This window comes from Limanda limanda, chromosome 19 (genome assembly GCF_963576545.1).
Source record: "Limanda limanda chromosome 19, fLimLim1.1, whole genome shotgun sequence".
Taxonomy (NCBI): Eukaryota; Metazoa; Chordata; class Actinopteri; order Pleuronectiformes; family Pleuronectidae; genus Limanda; species Limanda limanda.
The window spans coordinates 16,141,505-16,164,780 of NC_083654.1; the positions used below are offsets into that span (position 1 = coordinate 16,141,505).

Below are 23,276 nucleotides of genomic sequence, written 5' to 3' on the forward strand. Positions count from 1 at the left end.
TCTCCTTCCTGTCTCTCATGTCTGTATATTTGAGTTCCACTTCTCCATCCGTCCGTCTCTGCACTCAATCCTAATTCCCTTTGCTCCCTCACTTCACATCAGAGTCTAAAATACGCTGTTTTTATATCATTGCTGCCTGTTCTCTGCCAAAATCCCTCTTTTATATGAGAATTAATCATGTAGGATTCCTGTCTTGACCTTTGCCTGCGCAGTCAAACTCTGTTTCAAGACTGGAAATACCGGAGAACCGTCTGTTGTTTTTGCAATCCCCAAGCTCACTTCTCCTCTTCTTCCTCTCTTCCTCTGCAGCCCGGTCTCTGATCAGCGAGCTGCGGGCGGAGAAGATCGAGCAGAAGAGTATAACTTTGGTTTGGAGGGAGCCGATCTACCCAAACAGCAGCCGCACCGAGTACGAGGTCAAGTACTACGAGAAGGTAACTTGCACACACTCAGATCCATCATCCTGCAGCGCTGATCCTTTTAGGGGTCGCAGGGGGCTTAGCCAATCCCAGCTGACATCGGGGGTGAGGCAGCGTTCACCCTGGAGAGGTTGCCAACGTATCACTGGCCCAACACGGAACAAACAACCAATCAATCCTCTAGTTTGCTGTTGATGTCCAGTCTCCATATTAGTGCTCCTCTTCTTTAGCTGTTATGGAAAATTGTTCCAAGTCCTGATTACGATCATTTAACATAGCACTTAGTCAGATTGTGTCAGATCATGTGTCGTGCCCCCCCCCCCGTCAACAGTCCTGGTCTTCACAGTAAATCTGTCATTCACGTAAACCACAGCTGTCACGATTTTTGTATTTGGCTGCGACATATTCTCGCCCGGTTTCACACCTCCCTCTCCTCTCCTCTCCTCTCTGCACCATATTTAACAAACCCCTGCCTGCTTACTGCTTTTAGTAAAAAAAAATAAATAAATAGGAACGATTTAGAGGGAGGTTACGGGCCATGGAAAAAACTTGAGAAAAGATAACAGGAGGTGAAAGAATGAGATGGCGGCGTGATAACAGAGGGAGATAAAAGGTTGGAGAGGGTGTTAGGGACAGCTGTGGGGAAGATGACTCGGTGATAAGACGCTTGTAAGAGCACCGTGATGGAAATAAATGAATGAAGTTGCTTTGTGAGACTAGGTGGGGGAGTGGGGGGGGGGGAGAACAGCGGGAGAGACCGGAGATGAATGGAGAGAGTGTGAGGGATGGATGAGGAGAACAACTGAGACCGAGATGAGCAAGTTGTAGGAAAGCCATGAAATGAAAAGGCAATATAACGACACTCTCGCAGCCTATTACAGTATAAAATATGGCTTTGCTCCGTCAGTGCACAGGCTTTTCTTTCTTTCTTTATTATCCCTTTCTCTTTTTATATAAGCTGCAGCTTCACAATACGTCTGCACACGTTGAAGTGAATAAAGATCATTTGCTAATCATCCAATAACACTTCAACATATGAGGCAGTAAATACGTGTTTAATCGGGGTCAACACATTGTTGCTGATGATGATGATGATGACTAACAATGCTACTGATTAATTCACAGTTTAATCATAAAGTGACATTAGAACATCGTCCTTTGTTTTTCTCTCAGTCGTCAGTAACTGCCGTTCTCATGTCTCAGTTAATCTGCTTTATCTCGGGCTCTCCACCTGCTTTATTCTCGTTTTATTTCTAATAAAGAAAATTAACAAAAAATGGGTTTTAAAGAAGGTTGGCAGTGGTTATTTGAATTAAAAGCTTACACATATTCGCTATTCGAACATTTATTCAAACGTAGGGGGAAGGAGTTCATGTTAGCTACCTTAACCTGAGTGGGATATGAATGTAGACACCTTATTTCAACTGATTAGACTTCTGCTTTTCTTCCTGTCTGGGTTTCTATTTCTTTATTCCCTGAGCAGATTGACACAAACGTATTGAAAGCAGGTGAAAGAGGTAAAACTCTTCAACTTTGTCCGACTCTTTGAAACTTCGTCTGACTCCTTCAAAGTGCGTCAGGCTCTTTGAAACTCTCTCCCCTTCTCTCTCTGTCTCTCTCTCTCGATAAATGAAACCTTACCAAAGCCCTTGATTTGGTTACAGGATTGTGTCACACGTCCTCCAGCAGAACAGCCTGTGCCTTGGGAACGAACAAGGCATCTCTCACGAATGGATTCCACCTCCTCGTCTCACTGCTGCTTCTCTCTCTCTGTGTTTCCTCTCTCTCTCCCGTGTCACTTTCTGTCTGCACAGGAACAAAAGGATCAGAGTTATTCTACCATGAAGACGGCCGCCACACGGATCAGTGTCAACAACCTCAAACCCGGCACCACATACGTCTTCCTCATCCGCCCTCTGTCCACGCCGGCCTCCTCCTCCTCCCTGTCCTCCTCGCCGCTGTCCTCATCTTCGTCCTCTACTTCCTCCTCCTCTTCTTCATCCTCCTCCTCCTCCTCATCCTCCTCCCCGCCACCCATGGACTACGGGGCGTACAGCGCTCCCCTGGAGCTGCAGACACTTGGCGAGTGTAAGTACCCGTTTTTTTACGCCTCCTCCCCCGCTCTCCTCCTCGCTCCCTCCTCCCACCGCCGGCGCCGCCAAGCCAGATCGGGATGGGGGGGGTTAGTGTAGGCACCTGGCCAGCCCACACAGTGAGGTGTGCTGCGAGTGTAAGCGAGACAGGAGGGGGGGGGGGGATTTGACTGTGTCTGAGACTACGTGTGAAGATTCAAGATTTTCGCAGTAAGCTGAAAATGGAAATGGCTCCTCTTTGTGCGGGGGGGTATAGTGTCGCCTGCGCCAGCTCACGTCTCAGTCTGGGTTTGTGTGTCTGTCACTACGTTTACATGATGGCATAAACCCGATTTCGGCTGAAGCCCGGTTTCTCTATCCATGGGGGGTTCACTGCTCTATCTCAGGGTACATGGCACTGAGAAATCCGACTCTTGTCCGAAAGCATTTCATACCCCGCTACGATAGGTGGCGCTGTTTTCATTACAGCTAGTGGTGACTACCAACAAAAAAAAACAACAGCCTTCAACTCAGCATGCGAGAAAGATGACGAACGGAGAGCAAGGTGAAGCTACGTCCCTCTGCATGATGTTGTGCATGTTTACTCTAGGAGTACTGCGAATGCGAACGGCGCATTTGATTAGAATGGTTTGTTTGTTTGTTTTTGCCGGCCGGCACCGGGCAGCGACATTTTATCTAACTGTCGACTTCCGGGCCACGGCCAGGGAGGGAGTGAGGGGGGGGGGGCAGGATCTCAAGCATGCGCAAAGACGTCATCTCCAGTTGTTGTCTAGCTTCCAGAGTTACATGCGCGCGTTGTCCGATATACAGGCAAATCCGATCTACTTATCTGGGGGTGGTTATCCGACTTCAGTCGGACACAAGAAATCTAGATTTGTGGAGTTACATGACATGGATCTTCGATTGAAACCGGACAACGCCAGAAATCGGGTTTAAATCGGACACATGTAACCGCAGTGACTGTGCGTCGCAAACCTTGTGCTTGTCATGAGGTCTTAGTTTTAGAGATGGATTTGTTTTACGTTGGGCTGCTTCACCATGTGACTCACTCTCCTCTGCAGTTGGTCAAAGCGCAGCTCAAAACAAACAGTTGTTCATTATTCAGCGGTCGGGTTGTGCACTTCTCTTTGTGCTGCTGTAAGGTCAAAGGTCACATGTACACGTTGACTTTATTTCGGATGATGCATATTCAATTTTCTGCTTCTGCCTCAGGGTGGATCAAGTGTCAAATAATAAACAATGACCTGACACTGAGCGCACACGGAACACATCAAATTGTTTAAAATAATATTAACACAACATTATCACAAACCACAATCCCTTGATTATCACATTGAGCTGTTGAGTGAATAATGTATGAGCAAGTATAAGTATGTGTAGGTTGATTATAAACAGACAGTTGAGTTGATTGAACCAAACTTTACAAGCTCTATCATATATAATAGCTATATATCAAATTATTACATGTATAGTTGTTTATTTGATATTATATTAATTTATTCTTCAATATTATGTATACATTTAATTAAAGTGATTTTCTCTTAATTATATTTTGGGCATTTCTAGATATTCTGTTATTTCCATTCCTTTTTAATTCCTTTTTTCAATTTAGTGAAGCAGGAGGTTTTGTAAATATTTCCATCAATCTAATATTTGTGGGTCGAGTGAGAATATTAATAATGGGAAGGTTGTGGTTTGCTGGAATAGGAAAATGTCAGTTTACTCTCCGCTCTAACCAAACAGCCATCAAATGAATCCGCCCTTTAAGGTCATCGCCTCGTTATTTGCTCTCATCTCCGGCTCTTGTTCACACTTGATATCTACCTAATTGAATAAACCACATGTCCGTGCATGCTTGTGTGGTGAAGTTGTGTTGATATGCACAAATAATCCTGTGCCACCAGTTCATTTACTGTAAGATGTGTGTTGTTCTTTTGTTCCTGTGTAATAAGAGTGTTGTGTTTGATCCGTCCCCAGTGGCCCTGGCCTCCAGCGAACAGAACCCAGTGGTGATCATTGTTGTCGTGTCTGTGGCTGCCCTCATCATGCTGCTCTCCATGGGAGTGGGACTGCTCATCTGGAGGAGGTAGATATGGATACACACATGCATATATACATATACATATATATATATAATTCATTCACATCTTCCTGTAGCTCATCCTTTCACCCTCAGATGTTAATTCACAAACACGCACTGACATGTATACGTCTAAATCACCTATTCATTCAACTGTGACCCGTTATAATTCAGTCTGCTCAGTGACGGAAGGATTTCCTCTCTGAAAGGAATGTGGAGTGACGGCAAGAGAATGGTAGAAATTAGACGATCACCGTTACCTCATCGTGGTTTAATCCGCAACATAAAGAAGTCGGCTTCATAATGGTTTTTCGTCTGCGCCGGCGGGGAACTGTTGGCAGGGTCATAACCAGCTTCTGATCATTTTATTTTGGAGGGGAGTTGGTACTTTTTTTCGGCGTCTAATTAGTTTTCACACCGAGACGTTGGAATTGTAAAACAGCAGCTGGATGAGAGAGAGAGGTGAAAGCTGTGTCACATGGTTTATTCATTCCCAGAGTCGGCTTCACCACTCGGGCATGTAAAGAGTTCAACAGTCGTTTATACTTTGCTGCACAGTTCAACCTCATTATTTGACCAGATCTGAAGATGATTAAAGACGGCTAGTGGCAAACTGAGGTGAGCACAATCGCACTCTGCCCTCGTGGTGTGATCTGTTTTACTTTGTGGTGAGCTGCTCAGTCCTAAAAGAAGTCTTTCCTTAAATTGTGTGAAGAGGTTTTTTATTTCTCCATTTTAAATAAAGCCAAATTGCGTCTGAACGAAATACTCAGTTTTTTGTTTTATTTTAAAACTGAAGTGCTTGATTTGTTCTGTGGCCCTGAATCTTGAAAACAAACAGCCGTAAATTGAACTCAGTGAATTATTTAAAGACAATTTAAACACACAACCCTGAACTTTTTATAGTTTTGTGTGATTGCTGCACGTTAGCCAGTTGCTAGAGTCGTGGATCACAGTTGTACGTCAGAAAGGTGCTAATGCAAAACAGTCAGACAGCAGAATTTCAGATGATTCTTCAGCGTCACGTAAAGTTAAATTTTCTTACAATTAATCTCTGCTATCAGGAGCATTAACATTCACCCAAGTTCAAACACTTCAACATTATAAGTTGTTTTTATGGCTAAATTACAGATCATCATGTAAAATAAAGTAAAACAGGACGCTACAGATTCATAATGATAATGAAGATCTATAACTCGCTCTCTCATCACACAAACGTACATGTTCCCTCTGTAGCAGTCCGACCGACCATCAACTCTACAGTGATAAATCCCACCCATGTCAGGGACCCGTTAAAACATCCAAAATACTTTACCATCCTCAGCAGACAAGCAGAATTTAGCATAAACTCCATAAAAGTTTGATTTCCTAGTTGAAGACTTGCCATTTCTCAACAAGTTTTATTAGAAAATATATAAATATTTAATATCTGCCTCATCCATTCGGGATACTTGAAAGCTTTATTTTTACATTTTCGAGTTTCCACGGAAAGGAAAAATGAATTTGACTTTGACGTTTATGTTTCTAGCAAACTTATGATACAGCTTCCCTCGTGTGTTTGAATACATGTTTAACTGTCTTATTTGTTGTACTGTCTATACGGTGTCACATCGACTGTATATCCTCAATGTTTTATTCAGCTGAGCCGATAAAAGGAGGGGAGGGGGGTTGTAGAGTGCATTTCTGCTTCCCGTTCCAACCACTTTGCTCTTTGACTCCGGTCCAGCTCTATATTCTGCCAGCTCGCCTCACACACGCCCACACACACACACACGCACACGCACACACACACACACACGCGCACACACACACACTCACACAATTCATACCATACACTCCATCACACATGCAGGCAAACGAGCAGAGAGCGCATATCTACTCCCACACAGTTAACACTCATACACACATTTCCAGAATCACATTTCATCTGGCTGGCATTCAATTGATATCCATCCAGGGAGATTTGCTGCAGCACTGTGGAAACATTTGTTTGCATAGATTGTGTGCATTCTCATTTACTCTCCTCTGCACACACACACACACACACAAAGACACACACACACATACACAGATCTACATCGGTGCGTCCTCTCCAGATAAAGTTTGACTACCTTTGTAAAGAAGGGACTGTGATAGTGAGACCACCAGACCAATTCCAGATACACACAAACAGCACAATGACGCAGCCAATCAGGTGTAGAAATGGCTTCTATTCATTCACTGCAGCACCACACAACCTGGTGCTATCACTCACGCACCTGTAAAGGTATATGTGGGGATAGATGAACACAACAGCACTGCAGCAGAAAAACACAATGTGCAAAAAAACGGGATTACTCTCACCAGACACGCACAAGTATTTGAATACATTTTTGCTTTCAGGAAAAATCAGCATCGTCCCCTCGTGCGCGGCCTCGTAGGGAATAATAACGCTTATCTTTCCTCTTTTATTTCCATCATCGCATTCATTGCAAGTGGTCTCCATTGTTCATCCCTGCTGGACCATTAACTTGCTCTTTGTGTTTTGCATAGAGACAAAAGAGGGAATGGCTTGATGCCTCAATTACTATGCTCTGGTGTTTGCAGAGACAGCCGGCTGCGGGGGGGGTCTCAGTGACATCGATCTGCTCCCTCGCTCAGGCTCATGCAAATGAGTCCGCGGCCGCAGGCGCACATTTACATCTATGGATACACACTGGGATGTTTTGCACAATCCACTTGATCAGAAAATCCGGCCTCATTTATCACGTCTAATGTAAAGTGTGTGTCAGCAGTTGGGTGTGTCTTGGTTTTCACTCTTCGCTCTAACGCCCTGTAACACACACAGAACTTTCTCTGCATGATTGGCGGCACAGCAGCACTGCAGTCTCCCGTTTTGCCGGATTTTTAGTGCAGGTTTTCTATTTCCTCCCATGGTTGGTGCATTTCATCATTTCAACCTCTTTCTTCTCTTGTATGATGGTTTTTATGTCTTTTTCCCGAGAGTTTGAGTCAAATTGATAAAAATGACAGTAATTTTTTGAGTTAAAAAGGAAAGTTTCCAAATTTGTAACCATTTTTGGATTGGAATTGACTTAAATTATGGACTTATTTACAGAGTTACGGCTGCATTCTTTTCTTTGGATCTCATCAATGTTCAAATCAGAGTTGTTTTTTAGTCTCAGCGTTGGATAAAGATAACATTTTCCATAGAACCTGGCTCTAGAAATTGGTTCCTCAGGTTAAAAGTTAGGGTGAATAGCATCCAAAACATCACGTAAGTAATGTCAGATTTTCATTTTCATGTTGTGTTAGACTTTATTCTGCTGTGATGTGGCTTAGTTTTGCACCTGTCATGCTCCGGGTGTCTGACGGCACCGTGTTAGACTGCCGCTGTGTTTCCATGGTAAGATTCATGTTACAGAGACGCACTTGGAAGATGAAGCATAACTCTCAGTAAGAATAATATGGGCAAGGAAGTAGAAAGGAGTGCTTTTGTATTTTCCTCTCGTTTTAACCTAATCCTGACACATCACGTACACATGTACACACATGTGCACACACACACACACACACTCAGCCCATTGGTGCTTGACAGAGTTTGATTGAGCCAGACTTCCAGGGCATTGGCCGAACACACTCCAGGGAGCCCAGGCTCGAATGGTCAATGCAGTGGGATTGTTTACCCTTGACCGGCCCCACCAGCATGCATGTGTGCGCCTTACAGGATTGTGTGTGTGTGCGTATGTCTGTGTCTGGTAAGTGAGTTACGAGCCATCAGGAGATGGAGAGGGGATCAGGAAGAAGGGAGAAGTGGGTATTAGAGCGCTGGCGTTTCATAGGGCTGCTGACTCTCAGGGACAAAACATGAGGGTTCCAAGGGGATTAAAGGAGAAACGGCCAAGTGAGGAGGTCTGGAGCACAGTGGTGAAGTTTCCCAGCGAGTCTCGTACAGATCAGTGCGCTCATGTCAAACCCCCCCGCCCATACCCCAGCAACATCAGACCAAAACTTCTGTCATAGTTGTCATTCCAAAGGACTCTTGTCAATTTTTGAATTTTTCTAACATCTATTATTTATAAGAGACAAAGGAATAAATGATTAAATTATTTCTAAGCGTGGACCTACTATCATCTTCAACCCACAACTAAAAAAAGAAACTGTACCTCTGTGCAAGAAAGACCTTGGTTTAAAAGAAGGAGGTAAAACTGCTCATGGAATCACTCGGCATGGAAGGAAACTAATTTGTCTCCAGTTTGATTCTCATAAGGTGGAGTCTCACTGCTGGATGAAACTTATTTTGGCTAAAAGTTAAAGTGACTTCTTGAAATTACCTAATTTCCCATGTATTTTGCCCCATATAAGTCTGAGTTGGCCTAATTCCTCTGTGCCTCACTTTGCCTGTCAGCCACCAATCTGCTCCGACTCTCTCACCTATTATTCATGTTATTTCCATAACGGCACTTTATTTCAGACGAGAGTTCAGATGTGGAGAGGATGAAGTCGGCTTCATTTACATGACACGCATTTCATATTTCTTTTTTTGCCCTTAAATTTTTTTCGTCTCCTAAAAACGCCGGCTAGTGGCCTCGAAAATGAACAAGTATTTTGTTTTTTTGGTGCTGGACATAAGCAGGACAACTGTTTCAGGAAGTCGTCTAAGGACAATTATTACCAAAGGTTATTCAACAAAAAGAACGCGAGCTGCTGTTAATTATTTTGGAAGTCGGTGGTGCTCAAAGAAGATATTTTACCTCACATGGTTTCAAAGATGGTCCAGTGGAAAGATATATCAAGATACGTCAATGTAACGTTAAACAAATCTAGAACTTCACTTACCTCACCATTTTTTCCAGAGAGTAAGAGAGAGAAAATCTGCATTCATTATGAATTACACTCATTGCTACATTTTAAAACGACAACGCCTAAAACACTGAGATGATAATTTGTGCCAAAATGAACATTTGATCAGGCGGAGACGACTGTGACGGGACTTGGCCGCAGTCGTCTGTGTTTTGGCATCGGCACGTTCCTCTCGGCCATCTGGTTCTTCTGAAGTGAGAAACTTCACATTTGGTTTAGAACTTCCAGTCAGAACCAGAAAACTGGAACCAGAAAAACAATTAGCAACGTTACTGGTTTTCGGCAGCATCCACCACGGTCCACTGATTCCAGTGATTAAAGTTTGAAAACCAATAAATCATAAAGTTGTGTTTACTGATCATGTTTAAAAGCTTCAGTGTGTGAGATTTAGGTGAAAGGGATCTAATGGCAGAATATAAAATAGTCTGTTTCATCTAAAATGTACAAATATTTGATTTCTTTACCCTAGAATGAGCCATTTATATTTAAATACCTTATATTTAAATACTTTATATTTAAATGCTTTATATTTAAATCAGGAGCAGCTCCTCTCTACGGAGGCCGCCATGTTCTCTCTACAGTAGCCCAGACTGGACAAACTTAACCTTTAGAGTTATTATGACAACTAAAGACAACCACAGGTTCTCCCTCATGTTTGGAAGTGGAGGGTCAGACGAGGGGTATTCAGCTGCAACGTGCAACTTCACCACTAGATGTCACTGAATTCTACACACTGATCCTTTAAAGTAAATGCAAAGAGCCAGGATTGACGTTGGCACCCCCCCCTCCCCCTCCCCCCCCCTTGTTTTCTTCCCAGCAGCGTCTGCTCGAGCTCCTCCAATGTAACTCCTGCTAGTGTGGTGCTGCTCTCGACCTCCTTCTCCACTCTTCCTCCTCCTCCTCCTCTTCTCTCTCCTCTTCCTTCCTTCACACAGCTGATGCCCAGGTACACTGGCATGTCTGCACTCCCCTCCTCCACAACCCCCCCTCACTCTTCTTTTAGTTTTTCTTTTACCCCAGTTGTCTTGCCATCTCTCCTCCCGTGGTTTCCTTTCTCCTTTGTTCAGCTTTTTTCTCAAACCAAGAGAATCATTATAAGACAAAACCAAGTCTCCTTCTTCTCCCTTGTCAAGCTGTTTTGGCCGAATTCCATTTTATACGCTCAGTTCCTCTATTCATACCCGACGAGAAGCAACACCCACCCCCCAAACGAGCTAGTTTGCATCTGCCACTTCATTTTTGTCACATATGTGACATTTCCAAAGCAGTAATGGAAATGGTATGAAGTCACGGGACTTTGCCTTCGTGCAGCCCCGCCAATTATTCTTCCTCATATCCTTATTTCCTTTCTCCACGGCTTAGTCTCCCCCCTTGTCTCCTTGCTTCCTTCATATCACTCCATTTGTCTCCTTACATTTGTTATTTCACTCCTCCTGCTTGACGCTCTGCTCATTTGCCTCTTGTCAGTCCCTTAACTCATCCCGTGCTATGTCTGCGCTGCAGTTTTCCATCACTGCCTTGCTTCCTCAATCTGCAGCATCCGTTCGTATCCTGCACTCCACGCTACCATCCCTTCTTTCTTTTCTCTCCTTGCCTCTTCCTGACCGTGGACTTCATGGGCTACGCTGTGTGCCTCTTCAACTGTTTCCCCTTCCGTGCATACCCTTCTGCCCAATTACCCTCTTACCCGTAACCTCATATATCCCTGTCACTTCCTCAGCTTCTCCATCTCCCAGCTTCCTTACATTTATTCTCTGTGATTTATCTCCCGCTTTGCCCTCCACCCCTCTGCCATGTTCCCATTTGCTCCCTTACCTCTCCTTTCCCCTTACGCCTGTTGCCTCTTGTTTCTCTCGGTAGCACCATGCCCTCCGTCCCCATCTCCCTCCTGCTCCCTCCCTCTCTGCCGTGCTCCCTTATCTATTAATTCTCGTCTCCTCTCCCCTGTCTGGTATCTCCTGCCCTGAGGAGCTGTGCTGCATGTGTCTGCTGGTGTGTTTTGACAGACAGGGTCCTAACCTTGTCTCAGACCCTGCTGCTGCACAGGCTGTGGGATGTGTCAGCCTCACCCTTGATCACATCTCCCCGTGCAAACACTCACAGGGACGCGCACATGCAAAATAACGCAGTCCTGTAAACGCATGCACGCAGAATTTGCACGCGCACACGTTCGCACAAAAGCCACGGACGCAAGTAGTCGCACGTGAAGAGTGGAGACGCGAGCGCCGGGCTGCACAGGTTGGATGCGAGTCCGTCGGGCGCTCTGTGAACTCGCTCACAGCTTTGCACCGACTCTGTGTGAAGTGCTGATGTGTTCCGACATTCACATTAACACACGGCTCCCTGAGCAGATGTGTTTCACTCTAACACACAAATGCAGACCCACACACTCAGGTCTGCAGACACCTGCGTGATGGATTCGTCCATGTAGAATCTGTGCACCTCCAGTTTCCTCAAGTCGGAACTTGGCTCGTAGCAATTGTCGCCTCTTTACAGGAGTGGCCGTGATTGAAATCCCTGAGATCTTGACAACCTGCCAAATGTCCCATGATGATATTAAGATGTGTACAATATGTAAATCACATAAAATGCTGCTGCAGAACCTTGTATTTTCATATTCTGTATATCATCTAGGTTACATTCAGAATATCTTCTATCAGCACCTTGTTTATTCGAAGAACCTTTGACGTAAAATAGATTTTTCCATCAATACTTCCTTTAGTTCCTTGGCGGTATCGCTCATGTCTTGTTTCTCATCCCTCTAATCCAAGAAAACACAGAATATCTCTTCATCACTTGTTAATTTGACACTTGCAGTGTGTGTTCCTATTTCCTATGGATTGTGGCAATTTGAGCCTGAAAGACCCGAAGTTCTCTCATAAGCTCAAAAGCCGTCAGCAGTCGGATTCCTCCTCTCTCCTGTCTCGACCCCCTGTGGTGACGGGGAATGAGAGATACCATTGTGTGCGTGTACAGTATCTGGTGTGTGTGTGTGTGCACATGTGTCCACCTCCTCCATGAAAACCCCCTATCATGGTGAAACAACAATAGCAGATCTATTCCAGGCGGATCAGCGCGTGTGCCTGCGACTCGCCTGCTGGAATCAGGAAGGATTTCTACTTATTCAGCCTCAGATCCTCGTGCGGCTCATCAGTGGCGTCACATCAGGGGCCTTTTCTCCGTGTCCCTTCCATCTCCATTGTCAATACTCCTGTGTTAGCGCGCTCTCATCTCACTTATTGCACATCCCGTAAAACCTTCTACGTTGCAAGACAAACAGCGTCTGATGCCTGTTATTTGTTTGTGTCTGCCAGCTGAGAGTGATGCCGTCTTTATTTCTCTTTTCCAGACAATGTGGCTACAGCAAAGCTTCTCAGGAGGGAGACGAGGAACTTTACTTCCAGTGTAAGTGACGACGCTGATCTCTATTAAATCCCAGATGTGTGTGTTTGTGTGTAAACTGTGTTGGTCCGTGTTCAATCACATGCTTTGTCTTTTTCCTGTTCCCTGTGCACGAAGTCATGTGACACGCGTGTGCAGCGCAGATGACTTTTTGAGGCATGAGGCAGTGTCACGGCATTAATTCTTAATTCTGAGTGCATGCTTTGCCGGGCTCTGAGCACACTGACACACTCCATTAGGTGGTGGTGTGTGTGTGTGTGCGGCTGAGTTTGATGGAGAGAGATTGAAATCCAGAGGAGGGAAAGATAAAGACCTGGAGAAGGGGGGGAGGGAGGGAGAGGGAAGGAAAGAGCGGGGAGTAAAAGTCAGGAAGCAGCAGCAGCAGCAGCAGCAGAGATCTCTCCTCCCAAAAGACCACGTTAAATGTTGTTGTTGCACATGATGTCGTACAAGGTTGTAAAAGCTGCTTTTTTTAAACTCGGCTCACAAAGCCCTCAATAGGCTTTTTGTTTGACAGTGACAGAATGGAAGTAGTTTGACATATCTCCGCTTGTTCTGTGCGTGCCAGTGCTCCGCTAATATGGTGGATGGGTGTGTGCGTGTGTGGGGGGGGGGGGGGAGGGTACATGCGTGTGCGTGCTCATTTGCGTTGTTTAATCTCCCAGCATGCTGAGCCCTCTGGAGAGGTTTGGAGCACTATGCCTGATGAATAATGAGCCAAAGCCATGCGGCTCGGAATTAAATCTGCCCGAACATGGACGTGCCAACAGCTGACAAGCACGCAATATACATACAAATACACACACACACACACACACAGACACACACATGGACAGGTATTTTTGGCCTGTTTCTCAAACACATGAAAGGACACAGGGACACTTCTTTTGTTCTCTTTATCCGCACACGCTCTCTGGAGTCCACTTCCTGTTCTGTGAGGGTGAACCCGCTGCTACACACTCCCATTGGGCTGCAGGTCCAGCTCGACCAGAAAAGAACAGGAAGTGTGTGTGTGAGTGTGATGTCAGCCTGGTTTTAAAAAAAAATTCCTCCATCCATCTGTTCATCTGCCAAACTCTTCCAACACACTCACCGGCTGTAGAGTAAAACGGAGGGACAAGGGAAGAGGGAGAGAACCAGTGGCTAAATGAGTGTGTGAGTCATAATGTAGAGGAATAAAGGAGGAGAAAAGAGTGTGTGAGGAGTGGAGAGTGAGGAGGTGACTTGGCAGGGAGGGAGAGAGAGACTCATCATAAGTGACACTGCTCAGAACATTAGTGTGATGTCGGAGTGAGTGACCTAGAAACGTGGGGGGGGGGGGGCGGAGGAGAGACTCATCCGCGGCGGCGGCTAACCGAGCAGTTTTGGGAAAGCATCCCCAGTCAGACGGCAGAAACGTTGGGGGCTAAATGTGCCCACCCTGGTGTCCAGTGGAGTGTGAATGTGCTTCAGTTTCCCCTCAATCGCTCGTGGCTGTGACACAGTTAACCCTGGAACTAATCAGCCACAGAGCCAGTGTAGCACACGTGTGTGTGTGTGTGTGTGGGTCAAATGTGTGCGAACGATCGGAGACATTTATTGTTCATCTTCAGCGGCATGTGAGCGCCCCCTTCGTGTGTGTGTGTGTGTCTGTGTCGCACAGCTGGTTTTAAGCCACAGCATTTAAGTTTTACAAAAACCCTATTTGACAGAAAAGAGGCTTCGATCCTCCACTCAGCCCTGGCCTTGAATAGAAAAGGTTTCATTTGCCTCATAATTGTACTTTTGGCTTTATTTGTGTGTGTGTGTGTGTGTGTGTGTGTGTGTCTGTGTGTGTGTGTGTGTGTGTGTGTTGGATCAATAAGCCGTTATGAGGCAGCCAGTATAGGATTCCTCAGGTCGATCTGGAGTCCTAATCACATTTCAGGGCCTCGGCCACGCTTTTGGGAAAAACTCCCAGACGTTTTCCAGGAAGATTTCCAGGAAGAAAACGTGTAGTAACAAGGGTCAAAGGTCGTCTAATTGAAATCTCTAACTCACTTGTTTAATAGTTATTGGCTGCCGGCTGGTTTATTTGGTAGTTGTTTGGCGTCCGGCAGTTGAGAAACAGTCGGGGGGTCAATAGCGCTCGCAGCTCGAAATGGAAGCTGAAGTTTCTAGTTGTGTCTCATTAATGTCACAGTAGTGATTTTCTCCTCGGAAGAATTTAAGCAAATTAGGCAAAGTAACCTTTTTTTTTTACTCGTTGATTGGATTGGAGAAATTTAGTGTGAATTATCTCTGTTTTGAAGGAGACATAATAAACGTGTTTATTTATAAGCTCTTAACTGGAAACCAAGGCTGAGGTACTGGTCGGAGACGAACCCATTATATTTTGGTGCAGTCCTGAAACTCATAGGATATTTTTGACATTTTCACAGATTTCCTTCGGTATAATTCACTGAAAATCATATGTTTCCTTTAACTTCCTTTAAAACCCTGTTTTGTGATCTTACAGGATATTAGATTGTACTTCCTGGGCTACTCATCAACTGTCACATTGTGATTTGAGGACCTTATTATTTTTAGATTTCTTTATGCTGAGGTTCCAGATGTTCTTTACTCGGGAGAACTCGCACGCAAACTCTAAAACTAACGACAAAGCAGCAATCGAGCACCGTGGTGTCACTTTGAGGTTTCGCCGCCTCAGCATTTTTTACTGTCTATTATGTCCTGTCCCAGTTTGTCTGACGGCAGATAATGTTGTGTTTGTGTGTTATTTTGCATAAGTGTGTTAGTGGGATAAGACTTTGAGGCATGCAGGAAAAGACAAAAGGCCTGGTGCCGGAGCCCTGTGATCTGAGTAAAGCCTCGTGGACCAAACCCAAAGTCACACTTGAGAACTTGGAGCTTATGATCTCAGTTCTTCTCTATTTTCTCTCTCTCTCTCTTGCAAGGTCAACACACACAAAACCATAGAATTAGACAAGTTGTGGATCCATAAACGGAAGTGTTTGATTTGTCCTTTTAAAGACGAAAAAACTCATTTTAAACAGTTTAAATCCAAACCAGAAACTTGCCAGTGTGTTTTCAGGCTTGTGTCTGGTTCTTAAAACCGCACATAACATGTCAAAGTCAGATTTCTGCCTTGGGCCCGCGGTGTAAGTGGAGTTTGATGGCAGAAAATGTTCCAGCGATCTCACACATCAATGGCAGAACTCTGGGTATTGATTTCCGTCGGTGGATCAAAGAGCAAGAGATTCTTCCCAGACAGAACATTTTGGGTCTGAAATTTAACAATCACAGCCACAGAGAGAAACTCTTTGTCGGAGGAGGTAAAGCTCCCAATTTCTCCGCTGACTGCCGCCTCAGTCGAGCACAAAGCGACGCCGACATGAAGAGTGTTTTGCTTTGTGCAGAGGGAGAGCACCGCCGGGACCGCAGACATCTTCTTCTTCATACAAACAAAACAGCTGACTGGATCGCTGTGTTTATTTTTACCCACACACACTTTAATGATATCTGAATCTAAGGGGGTTCTTTTTTGTTATCCATTTTGTGTTTCATGTGGATTGTTGCTGCAGGGACTCCTTGTTTTCATCGTGTGTTGTTTTGTAAAGCAGAGCCCTAACATCTTTAAATATCTTTACATTTGTTATGAAGGTTAATCTTTATTGTGTGTTTCTGCACCGTTGTAGTTAAGATCCCGACGCGGAGGACCTACATCGACCCGGAGACGTGTGAAGACCTGCTGCAGGCCGTCCACGCCTTCGCCAAGGAGCTGGACAACTCCAGCATCAAGATCGAGAGAATCATGCACACAGGTACGAGACTAAACAAAGTGCAGTGCAATCGGGAGACAAAAAAACACAAAGTCTTTATACATTCACATCAGCAGGTGCTATTAGTGGTCTCACATGACTGAGCTGCAGCAGAGAGTCTATCCAAAGTCTACAGGCAGAATCAGAATCAGAATCAATATCCGCAGGCTAAAAAGCCCAAAGTCTCCTGTCTCTGGTGTGTTTTCATCCGTTTGGGGCCACAGTCAGCACAGGGTCAGCAAACATACAAAGACTTAACCCCAATTTGCATCTGCCTTTGTACCTCCATGGTTCACCAGATTAAAAAAATAATAAAAATCAAAGAAACAAAGAATCATATTATTTATTTGTTAGACACTCACTGCTTGACAAAGGCCCACATGTTTCTAACCTCGCATACAAAGTTCATAACAAAGGTTTTCTGTCATCCATCGTCGTGTTTATTTTTCAGACGTTAGTAAAGTTCCCTCCAGAGAAGACATTTTAAAACCGTTTATACCGGATGACAAGCAAAAAAGTCTCCATGTGCCCAATTTGAAATTGAAGAACAATTTGAAGAGTGCTGGTTGTGGCTCAGATCGTACAGAGCGAGTCGACCACTCATCGGAAAGGTCGATGGTTCAATTTCCCGGTTTCTATGTCATAGTGTACTTTTGCGAGACACTGAGTGGTTGTGCCATTTGTGTGAATGATAGACTGTGGCTTTTATGAATGTGTGATCTGTAATTTGAAACACTTGGAAAGGATAGGTATATTTAAATGAATCAATTCAATATAAGCCTCATGTTTGGGATGTAAAAAACAAGGAGTGAGGAGTTTATTCAACAATAAAAAAATACTCTTTTCCCCCCAAAATTGCAATAAAAGCAAAATAATTCTCGCCCTGTTTTCACATTATGAGCTAACGGAGACGATCCACAGTCGCAGCAATCTTCACTCAGCGTGTTGCAAGACAAACCGGAGAAGCCACTTCACTCAGTTTGGAAACTTTGCCAAAAATTGATTAGGTTGTTTGATTTGTATCTCGTTCCACAGTCTCACCTGCACCGAACCTAATCTCTCCTCCCTCTTTGATCCCTTTGTATTTCACGTGTCTCTCTCTCTCTCTCTCTCTCTCTCTCTCTCTCTCTCAGTCGTGTCTGTTCCTTTGCGTCATCTTATTTTTCTCGTCCAATATGTTTGTATTTCTCTGCTCCGCTCTATACCCCCCCCTCCTCCCTCTTCACCTCTATTCATGTCTTTCTTTTGACCTTTGTGCAGCTATATCTCCATGTCATCAGTCTGACCTGTTTCTTCTTCCACTCTTTCTGGTTCTTGCTCCTTATACAGAAGAAGATTCGGGCCACCAGAAAAAATGTATGTGGACAAAAAGAAGAAAAATCAATAGGGATCATGACCTCTATGTCTCTGTCTCCCCCTACAGGTGACTTTGGGGAGGTGTGCCGTGGCTGCTTGAAGCTGCCCAGTAAGAGAGAGCTGCCCGTGGCCATCAAGACGTTGAGGGCCGGATGCTCGGAAAAACAGCGGCGCTCCTTCCTCAGCGAGGCCGGGATCCTGGGGCAGTTCGACCACTCCAACATCATACGACTGGAAGGGGTCATCACCACCGGTAAGAAGGGGGGGCCGGGGTGAGGGGGCGGCACAGAGGGGAACAAATCCTGGCCATCATAGGAGTGAGAGAGTTTGACTATCTCAGGTATCATAAAGGGGATTCATTCCTTTTCCTGCTAGAGGAGAGTGAGCCACAGGAAGGAGAAAGAAGGGAATTGGAATTTCATTATTTCGGTATCACAGCCTCAGATGGGGTCATCACCTCTGGAGAGGGAAACCGGAGTTGGAGCAAAGGCGATGGGCGGGAGAGGGGGGGGAGGGATCGGAACGAGCACCGGGACGCTCGGACCACTTCAATATCACACACGTGGAGGGGGTCGGTGCTCACAGCGTAGAGGGCAGGGTGGTTGAGGAAGAGGAGGAAGAGGAGGAGGATAGAGCTGGCGTGGATAGATGTCCGCTGCCGGCAGACGAGCCGCATCAAGGCCCACTTTCCACTGACAGATAGCAATTGAGGTTCTTGAGTGAAAGCGGGACGGAGGGAGTCAGAGGAAACAAGCAAAAAAAGAAGATTGTTGAAGGAGGGAGACGGAGAAAAGAGACAAGAGAGTCAGAGAAGAGGAGGGAGAGGTTAATGGGAATGGCAGGTGAGAGGAGAAGCTTTTAAAGAGTTTGTGAAGTTTTTGTTACTGCCGGAGTGATGCGCAATGTGTGTGTGTGTCTGGTGTGTGTGGTTGTTTGTGTGTGTGTGTTTCTGTGTGTGTGTGTGTCTGGTGTGTGTGTGTGTGTGTGTGAGGGCACGGTGCCCGAACACACTCTGTGCTCAGTAGGATGGCAGCAGATGTGCAGGGTACAGTAATTGGTGCTAGAGACCCAGCAGGGCCTTGAGATCCACTCCAATCCCTCCCACCACACACACACACACACACACACACACACACACACACACACACACACACACACACACACACACACACACACACACACACACACACACACCTCACATGAAGGTTTTCCTCACACAAAAAAGTGATCCCATATGGTCGCTTCTTTTTCACTATTATTGACACACCTGCTTGCCTGCCTCACTTGGCATAAAATCACACATCCGTATAAACACACACACACACACACACACACACACACACACACACACACACACACTATTTGACTACAAATCACCTGCTTTACATCACTTACCCCCCCACTTAGCCCACCTGCAAACAGCATCATCCTCCTCCCCCTCCTCCTAATCCCCACATGCTTTAATTCATGCAGGTCCACATGAGAAGTGTGTGTGTGTCCTCTTGCATTATCCAGCACAGATTTCAGGAAATGGGATTAAAGGATACGCAACAAGGTGGTTTTGTGTCATTTAAGGAAATATTTTGTCACCTCAGTGGAGAAACACACAGGAAGTGACCGACATGACAAGTGATTAAATTTTCTATGCACAAGGATGAAGCTCAGAGCTACATGTTTGTATTTGTTTGAACTCTTCTCATTGGAGAAAATTAGGTGTGTTTCCAGCATAGTCTCAATATAAAGATGGACGACATGACATCTCCCAAAAGTGAAGTCAAAGCGTCTTGATTGCCCCCTGGTGGCTGACTGCAGTATAGGACATATTACAGGTCATGCTAGTGGATGGGACATGGGCAAAATTAAAAAGTCAAAATCCATGTCAGATACATTTTCTTCAAAGATGTTTTTTGTCATCCATCGTCGTCTTTATTATGTTATATTGTGGCAGGACAAGGAAAGGCAGAGACGCAGGTACTGCTTACTGTTGTTTAATCAGTAGTCAGGAAGAACAGGCACATGTTCCCCATACGGGAAGTATATATAGCTACAGACTTTACATTTCCCATCGACCCACTGGGTGAGAGGACACACCCATGAGTGCACGCCACACAGCCCCCCCCGAACACCCAGAGGGAAAAATACAAAATGGGACAAAAGTCAGTACCTCTCAGGGGGTTTAACGAGGCGACCATAACGGCTACGCCGATCCCCGTCCGCAAACGCAGGGGTGAAACAAGCAGAAGGGACATCATTTACAACAGACACAGGATCAGGAGGCACAACTGGAGAAAACAACACAGGGGTCTTAGAAGGGGGGCGACCACGACGGGGAACCCGGGCCGGTAGCACCTCTTCGCCGGCCAACAGATGAGCTGGCTTAAGTCTGTCTAACGAAACACGCTCCCTGCGCCCGCCCATGTCCAGAATGAAACTTTTAGAACCCGCCTCTAACACCCTAAACGGGCCGTCATACGGGGGCTGGAGGGGAAACCGGTGAGCATCGTGACGCACGAAAACAAACCGAGCGGTCGCGAGATCCGTTGGCACGAAAGACCGAGGAGAAAAATGATGCACGGGCACCGGTGCACAAGCGGACTGTGACGCAGGACGCGGAAAGGGGGCCGAGCTGTGAGGCAGAAACTCCCCTGGGATGCGGAGCGGCTGACCGAGCACCAACTCTGCAGGCGAGGCATCCAGGTCAGCCTTAGGAGCCGAGCGCAACCCGAGCATCACCCACGGCAACCGATCCAACCAGTTTGCATCTGAGAGCGCAGCCCGCAATGACGCCTTAAGCGACCGGTGAAAACGTTCACACAAACCGTTAGCCTGGGGGTGGTAGGCAGTGGTACGGTGAACCTGTGTGCCCAAAGACTTTGCTAGCGCCGACCAGAGCTCCGAAATGAACTGCGGGCCTCTGTCAGAGGTGATATCAGACGGTGCACCAAAACGTGAGACCCAAGCTGAAAGAAAAGCGCGTGCCACGTCCGCAGATGTCGTGGAAGACAGAGGAACCGCCTCTGGCCACCTAGTGGTCCGATCTACCATGGTAAGGAGATGTGTAAAACCCTGGGAAGGGGGAAGAGGCCCCACAAGGTCGATATGCACATGATCAAAACGCCTGGCTGGAATCAAAAATGGCTCGAGGGGCGCCCTAGTGTGCTGGTGAACTTTAGCTCGCTGACACGCCACACATGTGGCCGCCCACTCCTTGACCTCTTTGCGAAGGCCAGGCCACACAAACTTCGAAGACACCAACTTCACCGACGCCCGGACACCCGGATGAGAAAGAGAGTGCACCATATCAAAGACCCGACGGCGCCAAGCAACCGGCACCACCGGGCGGGGGTGGCCCGTGGAGACGTCGCAAAGGAGGGCAGGCCCACCATTTTGCACAACTGCCTCCTCCAGCTTCAGACCGGTACTCGCAGCTCTCAGTGCAACGATACCCGGGTCCCCAGGTTGATCGGCAGCCAGAGCGGAAAAATCAACCCCAAGATGCACAGGGCACACCAACACCCGCGACAGGCAGTCTGCAACCGGGTTCGCTTTACCCGCCACATGTTGGATGTCCGTTGTGAATTCGGAGATCGCCGCTAGATGGCGCTGCTGGCGAGCAGACCATGGCTCTGTCACCTTTGCCATAGCAAACGTCAATGGTTTGTGGTCAACAAAGGCTGTGAAAGGGCGGCCTTCCAGCAGGAAACGGAAATGACGTGTAGCCAGGTACAACGCTAACAGTTCCCGGTCAAACACACTGTATTTTCGCTCACTGTCTCGCAAACCGCGGCTAAAAAATGCAAGGGGCTGCCACGCACCCGCAACCCGCTGTTCAACAACTGCACCAACAGCCACATCTGAAGCATCGGTCGTGAGGGCGATGGGCGCCCGAGACGCGGGGTGCGCCAGAAGCGCCGCGTTAGCCAGGGCAGCCTTAGCCCCCTCAAAAGCCTGGATCCTCACAGGGGTCCAATCAACCTGGTCCTTGGCTTTCTTAAGCTTCAAAGCACCATACAATGGTTGCAGGAGTTGGGCCGCACGCGGCAAGAAACGATTGTAAAAGTTTACCATGCCCAAAAACTCCTGTAGCGACCTGACCGAGACCGGACGGGGAAAATCCGCAACTGCATGCACCTTCGAGGGCAAAGGAACCGCACCCTGCGACGAAATGCGATGGCCCAAAAAGTCTATGACAGACAGCCCAAACTGGCACTTGACTGTGTTGACAATGAGACCATGCCCATCAAGGCGCTGGAAAACCTGCCTAAGGTGCGACAAATGTTCATCAGCCGACGAGCTGGCCACCAAGATGTCGTCCAAATAGACGAAAACAAACGCGAGGTCACGTAGCACCGAGTCCATCAATCGCTGAAACGTCTGCGCTGCGCCTTTAAGGCCGAACGGCATCCGCAGGAACTCGAAAAGCCCAAACGGCGTAATGACAGCAGTCTTGGGCACGTCCTCTGCCCGCACAGGCACCTGATGATAACCTCGCACCAAATCGATTTTAGAAAAAATTGTCATGCCCGCCAGACGAATCGAAAAATCCTGAACATGCGGAATTGGGTAACGGTCATGGGCCGTAATGTTATTTAAACGGCGGAAGTCGCCGCACGGCCGCCAAGAACCATCCGCCTTGGGCACCATGTGGAGCGGTGAAGCCCACGGGCTGTTGGACCGCCTAACGATCCCCAAACGCTCCATGGTAGCAAACTCCTCCTTCGCGGTGGCTAACTTCACGGTGTCGAGGCGACGCGAACGTGCGAAAACGGGCGTACCCGCAGTGGGAATGAAATGTTCCACGCCGTGTTTAGTAACCGCGGCAGAAAATGCGGGCGTTGTCAGCGAAGGAAATTCCGCCAGTAAGCGCTGGAAGACATCCTTTGACGCCGCAAAATTAGCGTGTGTTAACGGCCCGGGTCCCCCTGACTGACACAGAAAAGACGCAAAGGACACAGCATCAATGAGCCTGCGATTAGTTACATCCACTAACAACCCATTAGTGCACAGAAAATCTGCTCCGATAATAGGAACCGTAATGGAGGCTACAACAAAATCACACAGAAATTTGCGTCCATTGAAACACACAGTCACAGACTTGGTACCAAACGTCTCTATAGCCGAGCCGTTAGCCGCTGTCAGACGCGGACCACTGCCACGGGCCGAGAGGTCCGTAGCTGCAGGAGGGAGAAGGCTCTTCTGCGAGCCGGAGTCCACCAAGAACTGATTACCTGATATGGAGTCATGAACGAACAGCAGCTCCTCTTGATCACCAGCGCCCACGGCTGCTACCGAGCGCCGGCTCTTC

The 23,276-nt window shown here is 46.7% G+C and overlaps 1 protein-coding gene across 3 annotated transcripts in view; it reads left to right on the forward strand.

The window, feature by feature from the left end:
* LOC133026041 (ephrin type-A receptor 7-like) overlaps positions 1 to 23,276 on the forward strand; it is a 140,962-nt gene that overhangs the window by 109,442 nt on the left and 8,244 nt on the right. The window contains exons 4-10 of one of the 3 annotated variants that reach the window (XM_061092857.1): positions 310 to 434; positions 2,234 to 2,507; positions 4,490 to 4,598; positions 10,252 to 10,380; positions 12,784 to 12,839; positions 16,493 to 16,618; positions 18,039 to 18,224. In XM_061092857.1, coding sequence (XP_060948840.1) covers positions 310 to 434; positions 2,234 to 2,507; positions 4,490 to 4,598; positions 10,252 to 10,380; positions 12,784 to 12,839; positions 16,493 to 16,618; positions 18,039 to 18,224 — 1,005 coding nt within the window. The remainder of the gene's footprint in view (positions 1 to 309; positions 435 to 2,233; positions 2,508 to 4,489; positions 4,599 to 10,251; positions 10,381 to 12,783; positions 12,840 to 16,492; positions 16,619 to 18,038; positions 18,225 to 23,276) is intronic. The other 2 variants (XM_061092858.1, XM_061092856.1) reach the window with 2 other exon arrangements.